Raw genomic sequence first — 20,723 nt, forward strand, 5'->3', positions numbered from 1 at the left:
CTGGTTCAGAGGCTGGAGAGGAGGGGCACCAGGAGACAGAGAGGAAACAGGCTGCTGCAGAATCCAGGGAGTATCTCCCTCCTGGTGCAGCCAGCTCCCCTCTCCCCTTGTCTCCCAGAACATGCAGAGAAGTGAAATCGGTTGCATGAAGACGTAGTCTCCAATTGCTTGGAGAAAACCCTGGAGAGGAGGGGACTTAGGCAGCTGTGGGAATGTGGGGACCTTCAGTCCTCACAACTGCCTCATTGGGACAAGACCGACTGGGAAGAGTTGGTGGGATCACTAGACCTGTATTGTTTAATCCTGACAGGTAATTAGCATAATCCTCAGTAGCCCTCTATAAAGAATTAGCAGTATGTTGTACAGATAAATTGCCCCCCCCCCCCGGACATCACAGTTACTAGAGTCAGATGTGACTATGGTACCATCTGGTCGGCTTTTGTGAGTACCTTTTCTTTTTCAGCCTGAGGATGTGGATAACCTTGTTGCAGGACTGGGATACCACTTGTGTTTTTGACCCTGGTGCATCATGTCTAACTACAACTCAGTGTGTGTCAGAAATACTTCGTGCCTCCTTCAGAGAGGTTGTCATTCTTGCTGCTTTTAAACAGACAGTTGTGACACTACTTAGGATCCTGGGGTGGCAGTCAACAAAGTTTTACTCAAAGCAGACCTGTTGAAATTAATGGACCTATGTGAATCAAGTTAATTAATTTCAGCTGTCCTAGTATGAGTAAAATTTAGTTGACTATCACCCAGTTAAAATTATGGGTAGTATGTCAGAACTTTTAGTAACAGCTTAAGTCCAAGTGTTTCTGGATGAAACTGATTATTTAGAACCTTTGCAGTTTGGGAGCTGCCTGGATGTTGAGACTGAAAATGCCTTGGTTGCTCTGATCCATGACCTGTACCAAGAAATAGACAGCAGGAGTGCAATCTTGCTGATTTCTCTTGTACCCTACAGCAGCCATTCAGGTGTAGTGCTAAGACCATCTAATTTTCAATGGAACTCAATATGGTTTATAATCCAAAAATGCAACAATAATAAAGTATATAGCAATTCCTATTGAAATCATCTGAAGGCAGCCCTGTTCAGGGAGGCTTTTAATGTTTAATAGATTATTGTGTTTTATTCTTCTGTTGGAAGCCGCCCAGAGTGGCTGGGGAGACCCGGCCAGATGGGCAGGGTATAAATAATAAATTATTATTATTATTATTATTATTATTATTATTATTATTATTATTATTATTCTACAGTTGTATATGAGAGTAACTTAAATAATATGGGCTGTTTTTATCATTAAACTGAATGTTGTATTTTGCTTATTGTTATTTCTGTAAGCTGTCATGAGTTTATTTCATAAAGAAAACTGAGATAATACATTTATACTGATTGTTTCTAATCATGAGGGTTGAGTTTGTGTGTGTGCCATTGGTTTTGTTTCACATTGTACAGTGAGACACACACACACACACACACACACACACACACATTTAAGTGGGATAGAAATAAATGTAAAGTTTCTGTTTAGGTCACCATCTGTTTAGTTAGCTGCATCAGGCTTAGGCTTTCCACTGGGTGCCAACCATGGGAATCAATGTTAATCTAGCCTCTCTGGTATTATCCCGTAGAGTTGAAAACATATGTGCACTTATTATGTTTTACATATGTTACTGTGTTTTTATTATTATAATACAGTAATGACTAATTAATTTGCAGCATTTCCCAGCCTGGTGGTTGCCAAGAGACTAATAGTCCCAGCACATCTGTTCCTGACCTAAGCTCCTTGACTTCTGAACCAGCTACCAACGCAGAGCAGCCTGTCCAAGAGAGCAGAAGCCTGACAGAAGAAATCAAGAGGTATTGTACAGCTCTTGAGGCAGAGATTTCTTTAGCCAATCTTTGTGTGTGTGTGTGTGTGTGTGTGTGTGTGTGTGTGTGTGTGTGTGTGTCTTGTCTTGCAAATGTTGGCATGTAGCATAGAACTGTAGAGTTGGAAGCGTCATCTAGTCCAACCCCCCAATGCAGGGATCTCAACAGGTGGTTCCCCATCCAATTTGAATCTATCCTGGACCCTGCTTAGCTTTGCAAATGTACCAGCAGTCTGATTGCTGTGCCGCTAGGAGGATTCTTATTTGTACAGTGGTACCTCAGGTTACAGACGCTTCAGGTTACAGACTCCGCTAACCCAGAAATAGTACCTCGGGTTAAGAACTTTGCTTCAGGATGAGAACAGAAATTGCGCTGCGGCGGCAGCGGGGGGGGGCATTAGCTAAAGTGGTACCTCAGGTTAAGAACAGTTTCTGGTTAAGAACGGACCTCCAGAACGAATCAAGTTCTTAACCCAAGGTACCACTGTGTTCTTATTTGAGATATTGAATGATATTCTGACTGGCCAACTGCAGAGAAATGAATTCTTCTTCTCAAGATGATAGCCAGTGCTTAACAATCATAGGCATTTTAATAGTTGTAGATGACAGACAGTTTGACTAAAGCTTGTTACGTTTGGTGCAAATGTTAAGCAATGGGTCTGAGACCGAAGGAAATCGTGCTGGTTTCACAAGCGCCCTGGCTACCTTCTCCTCTGCCAAACTTGAATAAAAAGAAAAATAAAGATGAAGTTTCCTACAAGTTTGTTTCCAAACAGATGGTTTGTATTGTGGGATTAAATTGCTACGGGCTTCCTTCTAGCAATAAGAAGAAAGGGAACAGAATATGATTGTAGTCAGTTCATGTGCAGTAAATGCACTGCTAAGATTGTATGATTGCAAACCTTGATAGGATTTGAACTTGTTTGTTTTGTTATTATTTTGATTCTGTTGCATTACTGCAATAGATAGTATTACTGCTGCAGAGATTGCAGGAAAGAAAAATACTAAAGAAGAGTTTTCTTGTCCATAGTGAAGTTCTTTCAGTTTAATAACTAATAAACTGTTTAATGTGCTCAAAAATAGCAACCCCATATTTCACAGTTAATACTGTGAAAAACCTATGAGCAGAGCAATAGCAAAAACCTGGGGAGCAGCAGGGGAGAACGGAGCAGAGGTTTTGGGCTTTTTTTTTTTTAGATGGTTTGTTTGCTATGCCAAGTCCAGACTGCTGCAGAAGCGGGACCTAAATTGAGACTCTCTCTAGAAACTATACTCTTAGGATGTAGCAGATCCTTAGTTGGCCCAGCTCCCCCTCCCCCTTGCGATGACTTGCTTTATAGAGCTGCAGTGGGGGCTTCATGGCCGAGCCTCCCATCTGTGCCAACTGGCAGTGGCCAGTAGCATAAATCAGGGGTTAGGATTGCAACCTTCGAAGCCTGATGTCAAACTAAAAAACAAAAGAAAAACATACTTTAATTGTTTAGCAATCAATTAACAACTGAAATCTGTAATTGTTACCCTTATTTATATATGCCACCTGGAATAAATTTCACTGAAATTGACTCCCCCCCCCCAGCCCTAAATCATTTTAGCTAACAAAGAGTACAAATTATAACCCAAACATGCTCAGCATTACATTACATCAGCGTTTCTCAACCACTGTTCCGTGGCACACTAGTGTGCCGTGAGACGCTGGCTGGTGTGCAGCGACGAGAAGGGCGATTAGCATTGTCACGTGCCTGGTGGCCGCCAATAGGCAACGCTGACCCGCCGGAAAGCAATCTTTCTCCTCCTCTTTCCCAAAGCTCAGTGCAAACGAGCCTGGCGGCCGCCAATACACAGCACTGACCCGCCAGAAAGCAATATTTGGCAAGTGTTTCTTACAGTCATAATTATAATATAGGGCAGCACAGAGTTAATTTTTTTTAACTTTTTTTAATGGTGGTGTGCCTCGTGATTTTTTCCACGGAACAAGTGTGCCGTGGCCCCAAAAAGGTTGAGAAACACTGCATTACATCACATCAGTTGCCGACATGGCCATTCATTTTGGTTCCATGGAACCCTTGTCCAGATGTTTTCTGTGATCACAAAAGCCAGCTATGAATCAGGATGTGTTGAAAGATTTTCTAATCCGGAATCAAAGGGCTTTGCTTTGACTATAATTTTCCCTTTAACCAGGCTGAAATGAGACACATGCTCACGTCTCTGTCAGGTGCAAAAAAAGAGAGAGAGAACATCAGTGTTGATGCTGATTAACTGCTATGTGACTTATGAATTCGCACCCCTATTAATGGAAAGGTCACACGGTGGAATGGAGAATATTGAGCCATGCATTCCCTGGAGGACATGTCTTCTTCCACCCCACCAATTCAAGCTGGCAGCTTGTGACAACTGCCCTGTGTGTTGCCAGAATCCGCAAGAAATGCATGCATCTATCATGCATCAATTAGCAGAAATGGAAATGGCACATTAAAAAAGTGGTAGGTTGTCATTGCTTCCAATTCGTCGAATAGCAGCAGGAGGTCAGATATCTCAGGGCTACATAAATGATGTAGACTATGTGAAGCATGTGTTAAAACTGTCCCCTGAAATGCGCTGTAGCAGACCGAAAACACCAGTGGCTTGTTCTTGGTCATGTTGTGCTTAACGTTGCTCTACATTAGCGGGAAGAGTGCGACAGCCTCATGGGGGGTTCTATTGGATTCATTGCCAGTGTCGTTTTTCTAAAGGGAATTGATCCGTATTTCCAAGCACTTAGTGCTAATACTCTGTCCTCTACACAAGTGCCTTTCTGGAGAGATTGCTGTGTACTGTATTGCTCTGGATTTCGTTCTCTCCGCCCCGTCCCCCTTGTGATCTAAAGCATACAAGTAGGCAGGAGAAAAAGGGTATGATGATCTCAAAAGTGGTGGCAGGATTAAATGTTTTGTTGAGCTTTTGTATGTTGCACAGCCATTTAGGCCTGAAGGAACCCCTGCATTTTCTTAATATTTGTATTCATATATGGTATTTTAGAAACCATCGCTTTGTCACCACATTCTCAAATAAGACAGGAAAGGGACAAAACTACATAGGGCTGGCCTGAGATATTTTGCTGCTATATTATTTATTATTTTATTTTATTTTTATTACCCACCCTTCATCCTAAGGTCCCTGGACAGGTTACAGCAATTTAAAATACAATATTAAAAGAAGTTCAAAACAACTTACAATCACAAAAATAGGATGAACCCCAAAAACACACAGGTAAGGGTAAAAAGGTGTGTCTTCAGCATTTGCCGAAATTGGTGTAGTGAAGTTATGAGACGTACCTCTGTGGGGAGGCGGTCCTGCAGCTAGGAGCTGCCACAGAGAATGCTCTCTCTCAGCCCACCCCCACCTCCACTCATGCCAGGTCCAGGGGGCCTAGGTGCCTTCAACCCCTCAGTATCTGTTGGCAGGGGGCCTGGCCCCCTCAGTGTTGATAGATTACCGTAGTACCGTAATTGCAGAATGAAAAAATACGAGGATGCAAATATAGAAAGTGCAAGGAGAGAGAGGGCACAGTCAGCATCCTTCTCTCTCTCTCTAATTGGAGGTCCTACAAGATCTCAGTGAGATAAGAGTCATGCCAGTAATAATTTCCTTTTGAATGAAGAGAAATATTGGTATGCATTCTTTCTTGAGCCAGATTGTTACTGATGATCATGAAATCCCCTCTCTCTCCCCGTGTGTGTGTGTGTGTGTGTGTGTGTGTGTAGTTTCCCCCACTGGGATTTCCCAAAGGGTGAAAATATCAAATAACATTTGTACACTCTCATGAAAAGCAAATATGTTACTGCCTAATGATTATTTGCCACTATAATCAAAGTTGTCTGGTAAAGATTCCGCAATTCGCCGAAAAATGTGAAAGTGCTCCCCATCCTGTCAGATAAGCAATTCAAAGTAATTGCATAGAAAGTAGATGTCTCACATTTAGAGCCATTTGTAACTAGGGCAATCTGGCATGTGAATGGGATAACCTTTTGCAAACTATTTTGTATTCTGAAGACATTTTGTAGTCATATATTAAGTATAGTGGTAGTGGGTTTTTTTTACATGAGACTTAGAGGCAGGTGTCCCATCCCCAAAGAGCTTTGCCTTTGTGACTCTTGCATTAGTGTGAAAGAGAGTTACATTAATGGTTTGTGTCCGTAGAAGCTGTAACTTTTATTTTAAATGGGCTCTGCCAGATATGGGTCTGGGTGGGGTGTGTTGACCAGGCAATCCCTTATTTCTGTCTGCAGGCTTGATCTGTCTGATGGATATATATAGAAAAGCGTTGCCACCTTCATCCAGGTTTTTAAGCAGAGATTGGATGGTCATCTGTCATGTATGATCTAGTTGACATTCCTGCATTGCAGGAGGTTGGACTAAATGACCCTCAGGGTCCCTTTCAGCTGTACAATTCTAAGATTCTATTATGCTATTTGTCCAGTTGGGTCAGTTTCTTTTCAGGATTATACGTACGTTTCCAACATACTGCTACAGGTTTGCTTAACTCTAGAACTTCCATAGTTGTGCACTGAGAGGAGCTGTGAGAAACGCATGTCTTTTTTCATGCATACACATGTGTGCGAAGCCACATTTGGTTACATGTATAAATCATGAAATAAATCATGGTTACATGTATAAATCATGAAATAAATGATAGGGATGCCTGTCAGAAGAGAACATTCTTATTTTAAAAGGTTGTCTCATAAGGACATTAAGATCAACAAATGGAACCTGGTTCCTTTCTCGTCAGCTGATGATTATCTGTTTGTCGTAACCCAGAGACAGGATTCCTCGCCCCCAATGGTGGCACCAGTGTTGTGGAAACTTGTCCTTGCTGAAATACGAGAGTCCTCATCAGTATGGGCATTCTGCTGGCTCTTGGAGACAGAGCTATTTAGACAAGCATTCCCTTGCTTTGAATTTCCAGCTTGAATGGTTTAAATTGCTGATTTTGCTCATGTCTTTTGTGAATTGTGGAAAGTTATTTTAATATCTTATTGAAATTATTTTAATTGTGTGTGTTTGTATTTTCTGTAATTGATCTATACTTGTAAACCACTTAGAAGCCAGCTTGGCAATCAAGAGGTATATAGACTTAATAATAATATAATTATCATCATCATGTGCACACACATGCGTACATGAACATTTTATAAGTTTGACATTGCATGCAAACAGAAACTATGGATTTAGCCCCTTTCCTGGACTTATGGCAGCTATAGTTGTGCACATATTGTAGCGTTTTTGAAGCACTCATTTCTGGTAACACACTTCAAGTAATATACCACTAAGAAACTGTCATGGTGATCATGTGTCCAAAACGACATCTCTCCCCACATACCACTGAATCAAGGATCGTGGACTTTCTTGAAGAAAAGAAACTCCATGGGAAATAGGCAAGGATGTTGAGCTAGTGATCTTAGCAGAAGATACTATGTCAGCGCAGTTAATATTCCCTCTTCTGGGAAACTGGCTTGTAAAGTCCACTCATTTCTTTTTGCATAGTGTAGTGCAACAGCTGTGAGGTCTCCGTTTCAGATAAATGCTGGAATTGGGAAAGCAATCTGAATGATCATATATCCTTTTGAAATACTGGGCCTCTGGTAGCCATAAAAAGTTCTCCAGCAATGTTGGAACAATCCTCTTAATCCCTGGTCTTCACCAATCCAATTTAATGAAACAATAAAACATCCTTCCTCCTATGTGTAGCAAAACTCAGAATACAGCCAAACGATCTAACTAGCAACAAAGAAATCTTAAATGCACTTTCATTCACATTTTTATTTCTTGTTTGCATAATTTCTTGTTTATTTCATTTTTTTATTTCTTGTTTGCACAATGATTACCCCAAAGACTTAACTCCAAAAATCACATCGATTTCCCCCCCTTTCCTTTTCACCATGTCAAGGGAATAATCAAAAGTTAAAGAGAACGGAAAGGTACAAAAGGATGCCTTGAATAATTGGGGTTTCTGTCTCTAGTCTCAACTCCATATCAGTAATGGTATGACACTCTTTCCTGGTATTCAATAGCAGAAGGCTTGATAGTTTTTGTGTGCAGAGGCATCTTCTTTTGTTAATGACCCTGATTAATTAGCGAGGTTTAAAAATACCACTAAACAGTAGTGGTGCTGAATAGGGCAACAGCACTGGTCAATAATTTCTTGTACAGTGTTTGGCATCCCTTATTGCCACTCTTAACATTTTTAGCAATGCTCTTTGTTTTTATCATGGAGAAATGAAGCTCTTTGAGTGACTTAGAGCAGAGGGTAAGGCTGCTGGTAGTAGATTCAGAGCTGATAGTAGGTTCAGAGCTGATGAAGCGGCTGGGCCAAAGCCGAAAGGATGCTCAGTTGCGGATATGCCTGGAAGCGAAAGGAAAGTCCGATGCTGTAAAGAAAAATATTGCATAGGAACCTGGAATGTAAGAACCATGAGTGGAGGTAAGCTGGATGTGGTCAAAAATGAGATGACAAGAATAAATATCGACATCCTGGGCATCAGTGAACTAAAATGGAAGGGAATGGGCGAATTCAGTTCGGGTGACTATCATATCTACTACTGTGGGCAGGAATCCTGTAGAAGAAATGGAGTGGCCCTCATAGTCAACAAAAGAGTGGCAAAAGCTGTAATGGGATGCAATCTAAAAAATGACAGAATGATCTCGATACGAATCCAAGGCAGACCTTTTAACATCACAGTAATCCAAGTTTATGCACCAACTACCGGAGCTGAAGAAAGTGAAATTGACCAATTCTATGAAGACCTACAACACCTTCTAGAAATGACACCAAAGAAGGATGTTCTTCTCATTACAGGGGATTGGAATGCTAAAGTAGGGAATCAAGAGATAAAAGGAACAACTGGCAAGTTTGGCCTTGGAGTTCAAAATGAAGCAGGGCAAAGGCTAATAGAGTTCTGTCAAGAGAACAAGCTGGTCATCACAAACACTCTCTTCCAACAACACAAGAGACGACTTTACACATGGATATCACCAAATGGGCAGCATCGAAATCAGATTGATTATATTCTCTGCAGCCAAAGATGGAGAAGCTCTATACAATCAGCAAAAACAAGACCTGGAGCTGACTGTAACTCAGATCATCAGCTTCTTATAGCAAAATTCCAGCTTAAACTGAAGAAAGTAGGAAAAACCACTGGGCCAGTAAGATACAATCTGAATCAAATCCCTTATTAATACACAGTGGAAGTGAGGAACAGGTTTAAGGATTTAGATTTCGTGGACAGAGTGCCTGAAGAACTATGGATGGAGGCTCGTAACATTATACAGGAAGCAGCAACGAAAACCATCCCAAGGAAAAGGAAATGCAAGAAAGCAAAATGGCTGTCCAACGAGGCCTTACAAATAGCGGAGGAGAGGAGGCAAGCAAAATGCAAGGGAGATAGGGAAAGATACAGGAAACTGAATGCAGATTTCCAAAAAACAGCAAGGAGAGACAAGAGGGTCTTCTTAAATGAGCAATGCAAAGAAATAGAGGAAAACAATAGAATGGGGAAAACCAGAGATCTGTTCAAGAAAATTGGAGATATGAAAGGAACATTTCGTACAAAGATTACCATAATCAAGGACAAAAGTGGTAAGGACCTAACAGAAGCAGAAGACATCAAGAAGAGGTGGCAAGAATACACAGAGGAATTATACCAGAAAGACATGGAGGTTTCGTACACCCCAGGTAGTGTGGTTGCTGACCTTGAGCCAGACATCTTGGAGAGTGAAGTCAAATGGGCCTTAGAAAGCACTGCTAATAACAAGGCCAGTGGAAGTGATGATATTCCAGCTGAACTATTTAAAATTTTAAAAGATGATGCCGTTAAGGTGCTACACCCAATATGCCAACAAGTTTGGAAAACTCAGCAATGGCCAGAGGATTGGAGAAGATCAGTCTACATCCCAATTCCAAAGAAGGGCAGTGCCAAAGAATGCTCCAACTACCGCACAATTGCGCTCATTTCACACGCTAGCAAGGTTATGCTTAAAATTCTACAAGGCAGGCTTAGGCAGTATGTGGACCGAGAACTCCCAGAAGTGCAAGCTGGATTTCGAAAGGGCAGAGGAACCAGAGACCAAATAGCAAACATGCGCTGGATTATGGAGAAAGCTAGAGAGTTCCAGAAAAACGTCTACTTCTGCTTCATTGACTATGCAAAAGCCTTTGACTGTGTCGACCACAGCAAACTATGGCAAGTTCTTAAAGAAATGGGAGTGCCTGATCACCTCATCTGTCTCCTGAGAAATCTCTATGTGGGACAAGAAGCTACAGTTAGAACTGGATATGGAACAACTGAGTGGTTCAAAATTGGGAAAGGAGTACGACAAGGTTGTATATTGTCTCCCTGCTTATTTAACTTATATGCAGAATTCATCATGCGAAAGGCTGGACTAGATGAATCCCAAGCCGGAATTAAGATTGCCGGAAGAAATATCAACAACCTCAGATATGCAGATGACACAACCTTGATGGCAGAAAGCGAGGAGGAATTAAAGAACCTTTTAATGAGGGTGAAAGAGGAGAGCGCAAATTATGGTCTGAAGCTCAACATCAAAAAAACCAAGATCATGGCCACTGGTCCCATCACCTCCTGGCAAATAGAAGGGGAAGAAATGAAGGCAGTGAGAGATTTTACCTTCTTGGGCTCCTTGATCACTGCAGATGGTGACAGCAGTCACGAAATTAAAAGACGCCTGCTTCTTGGGAGAAAAGCAATGACAAACCTAGACAGCATCTTAAAAAGCAGAGACATCACCTTGCCGACAAAGGTCCGTATAGTTAAAGCTATGGTTTTCCCAGTAGTGATGTATGGAAGTGAGAGCTGGACCATAAAGAAGGCTGATCGCCGAAGAATTGATGCTTTTGAATTATGGTGCTGGAGGAGACTCTTGAGAGTCCCATGGACTGCAAGAAGATCAAACCTATCCATTCTTAGGGAAATCAGCCCTGAGTGCTCCCTGGAAGGACAGATCGTGAAGCTGAGGCTCCAATACTTTGGCCACCTCATGAGAAGAGAAGAATCCTTGGAAAAGACCCTGATGTTGGGAAAGATTGAGGGCACTAGGAGAAGGGGACGTCAGAGGACAAGATGGTTGGACAGTGTTCTCGAAGCTACCAACATGAGTTTGACCAAACTGCGGGAGGCAGTGGAAGACAGGAGTGCCTGGCGTGCTATGGTCCATGGGGTCACGAAGAGTCGGACACGACTAAACGACTAAACAACAACAACAACAAGGCTGCTGGTGGAAGGCATACCATCTATGCCATTTGAGCTCTTTGAAGGAAGGTTTGGATAAAAAATGTGATATTTATATTCTTTGAATCTGTACAGAGTTCATTCTGAGGCACTGCTTACGCTGAATTCAGGGCATGATCCATCCACATCAGCCATTTGTTGGATTTGAACGTTTGCAAAATAACAACAGTTTGAAATACTTTTTAAACTGCTGTTTGCAAAAGAAGCATTTTCATTTGATATAATGCACCCCACCCCACTGGAAAAATGAACTCTGTAAGGAGTTGGCATGAAGATTCTCGCAAACTAGACACAAGGAACATTATCTCTTACAAACTCCAAAGCTCTGTGTGGCAAAAGTATTTGGGGGAAGAAAACTGAAAACAGTCAATGGACTGTTGACAAGGGTGAATTATTAACGGGGCAGCTCATCCCAGGTTTGGGATCTATGGCAGTGAAAGAAATTCTAAGTTCAGGCGCTGTGGGTTAAACTTGCCGATCAGAAGGTCGGCGGTTCAAATCCCTGTGACTGTGTGAGCTCCTGTTGCTTGGTCCCTGCACGTCAAAGTGCAAGTAGATAAATAGGTACCGCTCCGGCAGGAAGGTAAACAGCATTTCCGTGCGCTGCTCTGGTTTGCTAGAAGTGGCTTAGTCATGCTGGCCACATGACCTGGAAGCTGTACGCTGGCTCCCTTGGCCAATAAACTGAGATGAGCACCACAACCCCAGAGTCGTCCGTGACTGGACCTAATGGTCAGGGGTCCCTTTACCTTTTGTAGTTTGAAAAACCCTGGAATGCCCCCCATACGAGCATCCTTACCTTTTCAAAAACCAGCATGCCAAAGAAATCTTACCTCCCATGCAAGCTCTTGGAGTCTCTCGTAATATGGAGTCTTTTGAATATGGCTTTGGAGTCTCTCGTAATATCTCACAGAACCATCCCTGACAGATTTCTGTATCTGATGTTTGTTTGCTCTTTGGTGGTACTGGTTAAATAGCTGGCCTCCTCTTTAATCAGGATGAAGAGGAAGAAACTATGAGCAAATATTTTTTTCTGCTGTATGATAACCAAATTCTGTTTCTCTTCTTTCAGCTCTCTCTCCTTTTGCTGATGTGTGTTATACAAGAACTAGACCTAGCTCTAAAGAACTGTTCCAGTAGACCATTTACTAATGACAGCATGACACATATGTGTTTTTGGTTAGAATGTGTGTTGCTTGTGAATAAGCACAAGAACAAAAGGAACAAACAAAACCCTCATCACCATCAATAGGCATAGAAAGTTTCAGGGCAAATAAATTGTACTGGTAGTGCTTTGTTGAAAATGGGTGTGAAAAAGGAAGACTGTAGAATATGTTTTTCTTCATGCCAATGTTTATGTCGCTGTTTTCAGATAGGAACAATATGCAATAATACAATGTAGTGGTCCTGTTTTGCCTTTTGCTCTAGCGGTGTATGCTAGAAAGCTATAGTTTTGTTTTGTTTTTTGATGTGTGGAATTTATGTTGTTTGGGACTATAACTGCATCCTTTTCCACTGTATACAAGCGCGTTGGGATTGAAAAGTGAAATTCTCTCAGGGCCCCTTGAACCTCTCATTACAGGGAAATCAGGCATGTCTGAGAGTAGGATTGTTCCCCCACCCCGCAGAATAAAACCAGTGTGGTTTATTTGGGTTGTGTTTGTAGTGGATTTGATGGAACTAGCCAGAAAATATAAGCTCTTTGTTTTTATTCCTGTAGTCGTAAATGGGAGACTTTTGTTTTGTGCTGGACCCTAGTTTCCACTGCTGGGGTCTACCAGTGGGTGAGCTCTGGGGTAGCCAAATCTTGAACCAGATAACTATTCTTGAGATCACTGAGTTGGAGTTAGAGGCAGAGCTTAAGAACTCAGACATCAACAGTAGCGGTTCATCAATACATAAGACACAAAGGTAGGGCATATTAATAAAGAACATGGATGTGGGCTCAAGCTTGGGAGGGAGGTGTGAAATGGGAGACATATTCTGTCTATATGAGGATATTTCACTTTAAAATATATGATCTTTGGTCACTTCTGGTCCATTAAATAGGATTAGATTTAGGACTAAATATTAGTTGGATAATCACTCTTCATCCTGTCCTTACCCGCTCATTTATATGGATAGCACACCAGTATAGCACAGTACATTTCCATCAGTGGTGTGTCTTTCCTACTTCCCATTATGAAGTACTTGCTTCCCATGGCCATTTCTTTACAGAATACAACTTGGTTATACTATTGTACCCTTCCTATCCTTTCTAATGATTGTTTATCTCCACATGATACGGTTTATCCAAACTTCCTCTTTCATTAATCCCTATGCACTTGTAAGTTCTTCTGACACAGAAATAAGCACCAACTGGTCATTCAGTAGTACAATTTATTTGTAACAAGCAGGATGAGACAACCTCTGATGGTGGCATTTTCCAAAGGCCCATTTTGAGCATATGGACCTAGAGGCAGAGCAAAAACAATAACTTTTTGTTCATACATAAGAATATAAGCTGTCAAATCATTAAAAAAGATGAATCTACCGGGGGTGGGGGTGGGAAATAAACCTTTAATATCTTAAAATTATGAAATCATAAAATACTGAACAAGTGACCAACACTGAATCAAATTAATTCTTCAAAAATACATTTTCAGCAGGCAACGGAATATTGGGGTTGTAGGTACCTGTCTGTTTTCAGTAGGAATAAAGTTCCAAATGATTGGTACCCCTACACTAAAAGCCTTCCTTCACATGGAAACCAAACTAACTGGGACAGTCAAGAGAAATTCTCCAGATACTCATTGTTCTGGCTGGTGTATAAAGGAGAAATAACCTGGTCCCTGGCCATTTGGGGCTTTCTGCACTAATAGTAATATGTTGAACCTAGGTCAGTAACGTACTGGCAGCCAGTGCATAGCTTTCAGCATGTGGTATAATATGCTGATGTGCAGCTATTCCAGTCAAAAGTCAGGCTGCAGCATTCTGCACTAGCTGCAATTTAAGAACCAGTCTCAAGGGTAGCTCCACGTAGACTGCCTTGTAATAGTCCAGTCTAGAGGTTACCAAGGACTACAGCTCTGTGGCCAAGCTATTCCTGTTGAGGAAAGGCTGTAATTGGCATACCAGCTGAAGTTGTGGAAAAGCTCTTCAGCCCCTAAGAACACTTAGGGCTCCAGTGACGGTGATGGATCTAAGAGTACTTCCAAGCTACGTACCTATTCCTCCAGGGAGAGTGCAGCCCCATCAGGAACAGAGAACCTGCCAATTTCCTGAACTTGGGCACTATTCACCCCCAGGGCTTCGGTCTTCTGTTTATCCAGCCCATCACTTACTCCAGACACTGCTCTAGGACTTAGAATCATAGAGTTGGAAGAGACCACAAGGGCCATCCAGTCCAACCCCCTGCCAAGCAGGAAACACCATCAAAGCATTCCTGACAGATGGCTGTCAAGCCTCCATTTAAAGACCTCCAAAGGAGGAGACTCCACCACACTCCTTGGCAGCAAGTTCCACTGTCGAACAGCTCTTACTGTCAGGAAGTTCTTCCTAATGTTTAGGTGGAATCTTCTTTCTTGTACTGTAGCTTGAATCCATTGCTCTGTGTCCGCTTCTCTGGAGCAGCAGGAAACAACCTTTCTCCCTCTTCTATATGACATCCTTTTATATATTTGAACATGGCTATCATATCACCCCTTAACCTTCTCTTCTCCAGGCTAAACATACCCAGCTCCCTAAGCCGTTCCTCATAAGGCATCGTTTCCAGGCCTTTGACCATTTTGGTTGCCCTCTGGACACGTTCCAGCTTGTCAGTATCCTCCTTGAACTGTGGTGCCCAGAACTGGACACAGTATTCCAGGTGAGGTCTGAGCAGAGCGGAGTACAGTGGTACTATTACTTCCCTTGATCTAGATGCTATACTCCTATTGATGCAGCCCAGAATTGCATTGCTTTTTTAGCTGCTGCATCACACTGCTGACTCATGTCAAGACTCCTAGATCCTTTTCACATGTACTGCTCTCAAGCCAGGTGTCAGGTGAGACTTGTTTGGTCTCAGATGTTCTCCGATTCAGATGCTGCATAGAAGTAAAACCAAGCGACTGAAGCAATAAGTCCAAAAGATAGATTGTCGACCCACTTCATACTTGTTGGTAGTGGTTTCCTGACCATAGTTCAGACATCTTTTAAAACTGTAGTTAAAGCTTCCTTAACCATGATTTGGCATGGTGTCTGGACTGAGACAAAGCTTCTCAAGTTGTACTTCCAAACCTAGAAAGGTTTTGGGATTTATTTCCGTGTGCCTCACCCTTTTATTCTCTCTTTAGCAAGTTCGCTGCACCTATGCTGTGTTTGTATCTGTGCTTTGTCACCGGAGTTGTCAAATAACCAGCATTGCCTCTGATATTTTTTTCTACTTGGCAATATACGAACATTGTGTGTGTGTGTGTGTGTGTGAGAGAGAGAGAGAAGCACCTGCTTTTTATTTTTATTTGGCCAGATATGGTAGCATGAAATGTGCAGTGATATCGTCTATTGTCAAACTCAAGAGAGAAGCATGGAAGCAATAATCAAACGGTCATGGTCTCTGTGAAATGAGGCTGCTCTCTTAAAACATACAGCTCTCATTGCCTTCTGACTAGCCAGCTACTGCACTGACTAGATTAATTCATCAGTGAATCTTCTTACTCAGTATCTCCCTCCCTCCGCAGCCCCAGTTCCTTGTCACCCTGTCATCTTGCCTTTAAGCAAGATTAAATATAATAATATCTCTGTACCAATCTGCTCCCCTCTATACTCACACATTGCCTTGTTTACTTTGGCTCTTCATGTTCTCCCTACTTTCCTGGTGGAAGATTCCATTCCTGAAAGAGGGATGAGCTCTTTTGTTTGAAAATGCGGGGAGGGAAACAAGGCTTTAAACAATCCTACATATGAATCTCCTCCATTGTTTACTGTTCCGAAATATATGCGGGTGCTTGCTGTCAAAATAGAGGGGCGTATGCAGGACGTGGCATGTAAACAGATTTGCATTTCAAATCAGCTGAGTCAACACAATGCAATGGTCCTGCCTGGAAGTCCTTAGGGACCCACAGTAGCTGACAATGTGTGCTTTAAAGGGAGGGTCTTAATTTTTTCTTTTTCTCCCTCCCCCCCCCATCTCTCTCAAGCCATTTGGAATAGCCATAGACCTCGGGTTTTTCCCCTTAAAAGACACTTGCCCAGTATCTAGCCTCAACGTTGCTGGTTGCATCACACAATAGCCGGCACATTTATTTACTCTCAATCAATTTTCTTTTGAGTGAAGAGGAAGAAAAATAGAAGCGGGGGACGGGGGGGGGAGGGAGTTGGGGGGCTGTCAGAAAAGGAACCTGGCAACAGTTCAGCGAAGAGAAGCTGCCGTTTTAAGTGTGTCGGCTGCTGCTGCCCCTGATGCAAGCAGCTGTTTTCATCTGCACTGCAGCATTGCAGCCTCTACGGCCCGATCTCCGTGGGCTTTTTGCTGGTGGAATTAAGGAGGAAGCTGGCCCGGCTTGCTGCTACGGTAGCTCCAGCACAAGGGCACGCTGAGGATGGGAGGGTCTCAGTCTCTGCAGCAGGCGCAGACAAGTAGCCTGATTCGGGAGCCATCCGAGGCCATGTAAGTATGGAATTGCTTCCCACCTTCCTTCCTCCTGTACAGCAGCAGGGACTGGAATGTTAGCGAGTAGCTATAGGGATCTGTTTAAAGAGGCTGCCTTACGTTGACAGTCTTTGTGTAATTCTGGGCATTCTGGCTGATTCAAGACACAGCTCAGGTTTCATCGGGTTTCAAAACTGATTTTTTAAAAAAATGATTTTTAAAAATGCTTGGGTAGCATGTAGGAATTTTGGAAAGAGAAGGCACCTTGAGTCCTTTTATATTGTTCAGTGCAGTTGCTGTGTGTACCCATTTGTTTGCTTCTTATACATTCTGCAGACATAATCAATCAAGCCCATCACCATTTTCAGTGAGAAATGCCTCTGATTCTATTTAAAATGCACAGCATGTATGTTGATTTCACTGTGTTTCCAGGGCTTTCCTTCCCTCCACCCTGAGATTTCTCCCCGTTCATATCCCATGTGTCTAGATCATTGGTTGATTTTTTTTAAAAAAAACCCACCTTACAATTTCTGATTTTCCTTCAAAATGATATATAAATCTTTCTCAGCAAGTAAAATAGGGAGTTTTGTTCATGAATATAAAAGCAGGCTTGTAGTTCCTAGAATTTAAATTGATTTGTCATCTTTAGTTTGGATGGGCACACACACACACACAAACACACACACACACACACACACACGGATTTATCATTTCGCCAAGTATCTCTTTTCTAACACTGCAAATCTAATCAAATATACCAGACTCTGGTTTTTAATTGAACTTCTTAGAAGGGCTTTTTCTTGTTTCAGGTGTATAGGCCTGGATTATTCAGTATGTCCAGCAATTAGTGCATATTCAATATGCATTGTTTTGGGCGATGTCTTAATCCATGTCACCTGGTGCCAAAGATGAGCTCAATCAACTCATTTTAAGTGAAACACCTACTTTATTGCATTTTTTATTTTAAAAAACCCAACTTCTTTCTTTTTCACTGTACTTGGGAAGAATCTTTAGAGTTGGGAGTAGTGGTAGATACTGTTTGTGCAGTTGTATCCTAAAGGCAAGATGATAACAGCCTGATTGGAGTACTGTAGCTGTTCAACAAGGTCCGTGTAACTGGAAGTGTGTCTGATGGCTTAGTTGCCAATACCATCAATGGAATATATGTTTTTTAAAAATAAATAAATCCATGCATGTGTTGTTTATTTTAGGTAATGCTAACATAACAAATACCTCTAGATGTTCAGTTGGAATAAACTGTCACTTCATCATATTTTAAATGTGCCATATTACTACTTTTTTTTGAAATCCTTTCCTTTAGCATAAGCCTATTCTTAAGCAGTGTAAAGAATCAGAATGAAGGTCAACATTTTTCATCTTCATCCTTAATTTTAGCAGTTGTGTTGGGAACTCATTGGGAAGTATTTATCAAAGGGCTTCCTGTATAATGCCAGCAGAAGCCATATTGAATGAATAAGGCCTTCAACACCAGAACAATATGAGGGCAGCAGTCAAAACACCACTGTTTTTATTGATGTTTGTGCAGATCCTTCAGAGCACAACACCTTACCACTATTAACAATAAGCAACTGGCTTCTTGTATATCTGAAAATAATGACAAGCGCTGGGAATTTTAAAGCAGCCTCATTTTTACTGTTTACATCTCTTAACGAATCATAATTATATTGTGATGCTAAAGCTTGATGCCTAACATGAGGGAAAGAAAGTTTTCTCTTCACCTCTGAATCTATTTACGGTAGGCCCTCTTACAAAAGCTGAAATCTTGATTTTAGACTAAGGGACACCTCTATGTCAGGGGTTGCTAACTTTCATTCATGCCCTTCAGATGTTGGATAACAACTCTGAACAAGTTGCAGCTGGCATAGTCAATGGCTAGGGATGATGGGAGTTGTAGTCCAACATCTGGTTTATGTAGTATAGAAAAACACATTGGTTCTTAAAAAACGCTCTTAACCTGGTGTCTACGGGTGGTCTCCAGCTGTTATCAAATTCTCAAAGGATTCTATGAACCCCAAAAAGGTTGAGAACCACTGATCTAAAGGCTTTCCTGAGCCATCCTGGGCTTGGAGTATTTTATCTTTGCCATTTAGATAAATCACAATATGCATGGCACAAGAGCTGCCTTATTCAACCACCCTAGGAAAGCTTGTGAACAGAAACTGATACATCAGCTTGTCTCATTCTTGCTACTCCCGAGGTCCTGGTTGTAATGCAGTTTCCTGTGCCTTTTTCATTCATGCACATTACGTTTTCTCCTGTCTCCCAGAATGCTGCATAACTGACAAGTGTTGTTGTGGCAATTGCCCTATGAAAAACAAACTTCACCCTAGGGTAAGTGTCCTCTGCCAAGAGTTACCCAAGAGGAAAGTTTCATTTCTGGCCACTTCTGCATCACCAAAAAAAAAAAAAGGACAAAAGAAGGTAGACGCTTATATAAAGGTTGCATATGCTAATAAATTCAGTTTATGAATAATCCTATAATTTTAATAGAAATAGAGCACATCTCACCAGAGGGGAAGGCTGTGACCTCTGTGCCTTTTCAGCCTGCTCTCCAGGTGTTAATTGTTGATGGGGCAGAAAAATGGCCTCTGCCCGCCTTTCTCATGACTCTTGATCTTTAAGTTAGAATTGGACCAAGCAGATGACTCCTTTAAATAGACATATGTTCACAATACAGACTCCTGTTGTTGTTGTTGTTGTTGTTGTTGTTGTTGTTGTTGTTGTTGTTGTTGTTGTTGTTGTTAATACCTCACCCTTTTCGCTGGGTTTCCCCAGCCACTCTGGGTGGCTTACAGCATATACGGTATATAAGATCAGATTTCTCAGGAAGGCAGAGAATAAAGCCTCCCTTATTTATGGAAAATGGAATCATAGAATTGCAGAGTTGGAAGGGACCATGTGGGTCATCTAGTCCAACCCCAGGCAATGCAGGAATCCTTGGCCTGAGTGGGGCCTGAGTCTTATGCTCTGCCAACTGAGCTATCTCAGCTCAGACCTTGGTGGGTTGTGGTTTGGCCACAATCTCTGATGTCCACAATCTCTGATGTCCATGTTCTCTTTGGCCAACCAGAAAATTACCAAGAGGCTCGTTCCACTTCCATTACATTACAAAATTCCTGGTCGATTCAGGCCATTGTGTAAAAGAGCTGAACAACTCCTGGATGCTTATTCAAAGACAAATGCCAGAATATGTTTGTTTATGCTTAAAGGTAGAGGTCCAAAATCCTCATAAGCTCCAGGTGGCAGTGTTGAGCTACATCAGGATAAAGGGGTGGTTCAGGTAATCCTTCGCCCAAGGTCAGATTTATACAATTACTTCAATGCCATAACTCTTATTGTTGGTGTGTAAGGAAGTCACTATGTGCCATAGGACTCAGGTACATTTTGGCTAAGCTTCAGTTACTATTGTCAGCATACATGTATAAGGATTCTGCATTTTCATAAGACTCTCACTGTCATTCACTTTAGTACTGGAGTATAGGGGTTAACTTTTAATCCAATAATGGGTTAAATTCATAAGAGAAGTAAATAATAATAATAATAATAATAATAATTTGTTAGAAAAAAGGACATTATGTTATACAGGGTCTACGGGGTTATGATCTTGGAAATCAAGATAAGGGAAGTCTTGGAAACCATGACAATAGGGCACATCTTTTTGATAAGCTTCTCTTTGATAATTGGAAATCTGCCCTCCTATGGGTAGTTTTAAGCTTCTGTAACAGCTTGACAAGGCTCCTAGTGGTAAATACAATGAGGTTTAGTTCGAGTGTAGTTAGGATCAAAGAAACCCCTTGCCTGGGCTTTCATGTATTTTAGTAAAAAAACAACCCAGCAGCCATTATTGCATTTGCTAATTGTTTTGTTACTCCAGACTAGTGGAGAGGCATCTGTAAATGAATTGAAAATTGTTTCTTTGCAGAAACAAACCCCGCCTCCAA

The 20,723-nt window shown here is 41.7% G+C and overlaps 1 protein-coding gene across 14 annotated transcripts in view; it reads left to right on the top strand.

Annotated features, from left to right (window-relative positions):
- TACC2 (transforming acidic coiled-coil containing protein 2) overlaps window positions 1-20,723 on the top strand; it is a 160,855-nt gene that overhangs the window by 73,952 nt on the left and 66,180 nt on the right. For 13 of the 14 annotated variants that reach the window (XM_060274797.1, XM_035137488.2, XM_035137496.2 and 10 more), the window contains one exon: window positions 1,721-1,861. The exons of the other annotated variant lie outside the window; for it this stretch is intronic. In XM_060274797.1, the coding sequence (XP_060130780.1) occupies window positions 1,721-1,861 (141 nt within the window). The remainder of the gene's footprint in view (window positions 1-1,720; window positions 1,862-20,723) is intronic. 14 annotated transcript variants of the gene reach the window in all.

The sequence above is a fragment of the Zootoca vivipara genome, chromosome 5 (assembly GCF_963506605.1).
Source record: "Zootoca vivipara chromosome 5, rZooViv1.1, whole genome shotgun sequence".
Classification (NCBI taxonomy): Eukaryota; Metazoa; Chordata; class Lepidosauria; order Squamata; family Lacertidae; genus Zootoca; species Zootoca vivipara.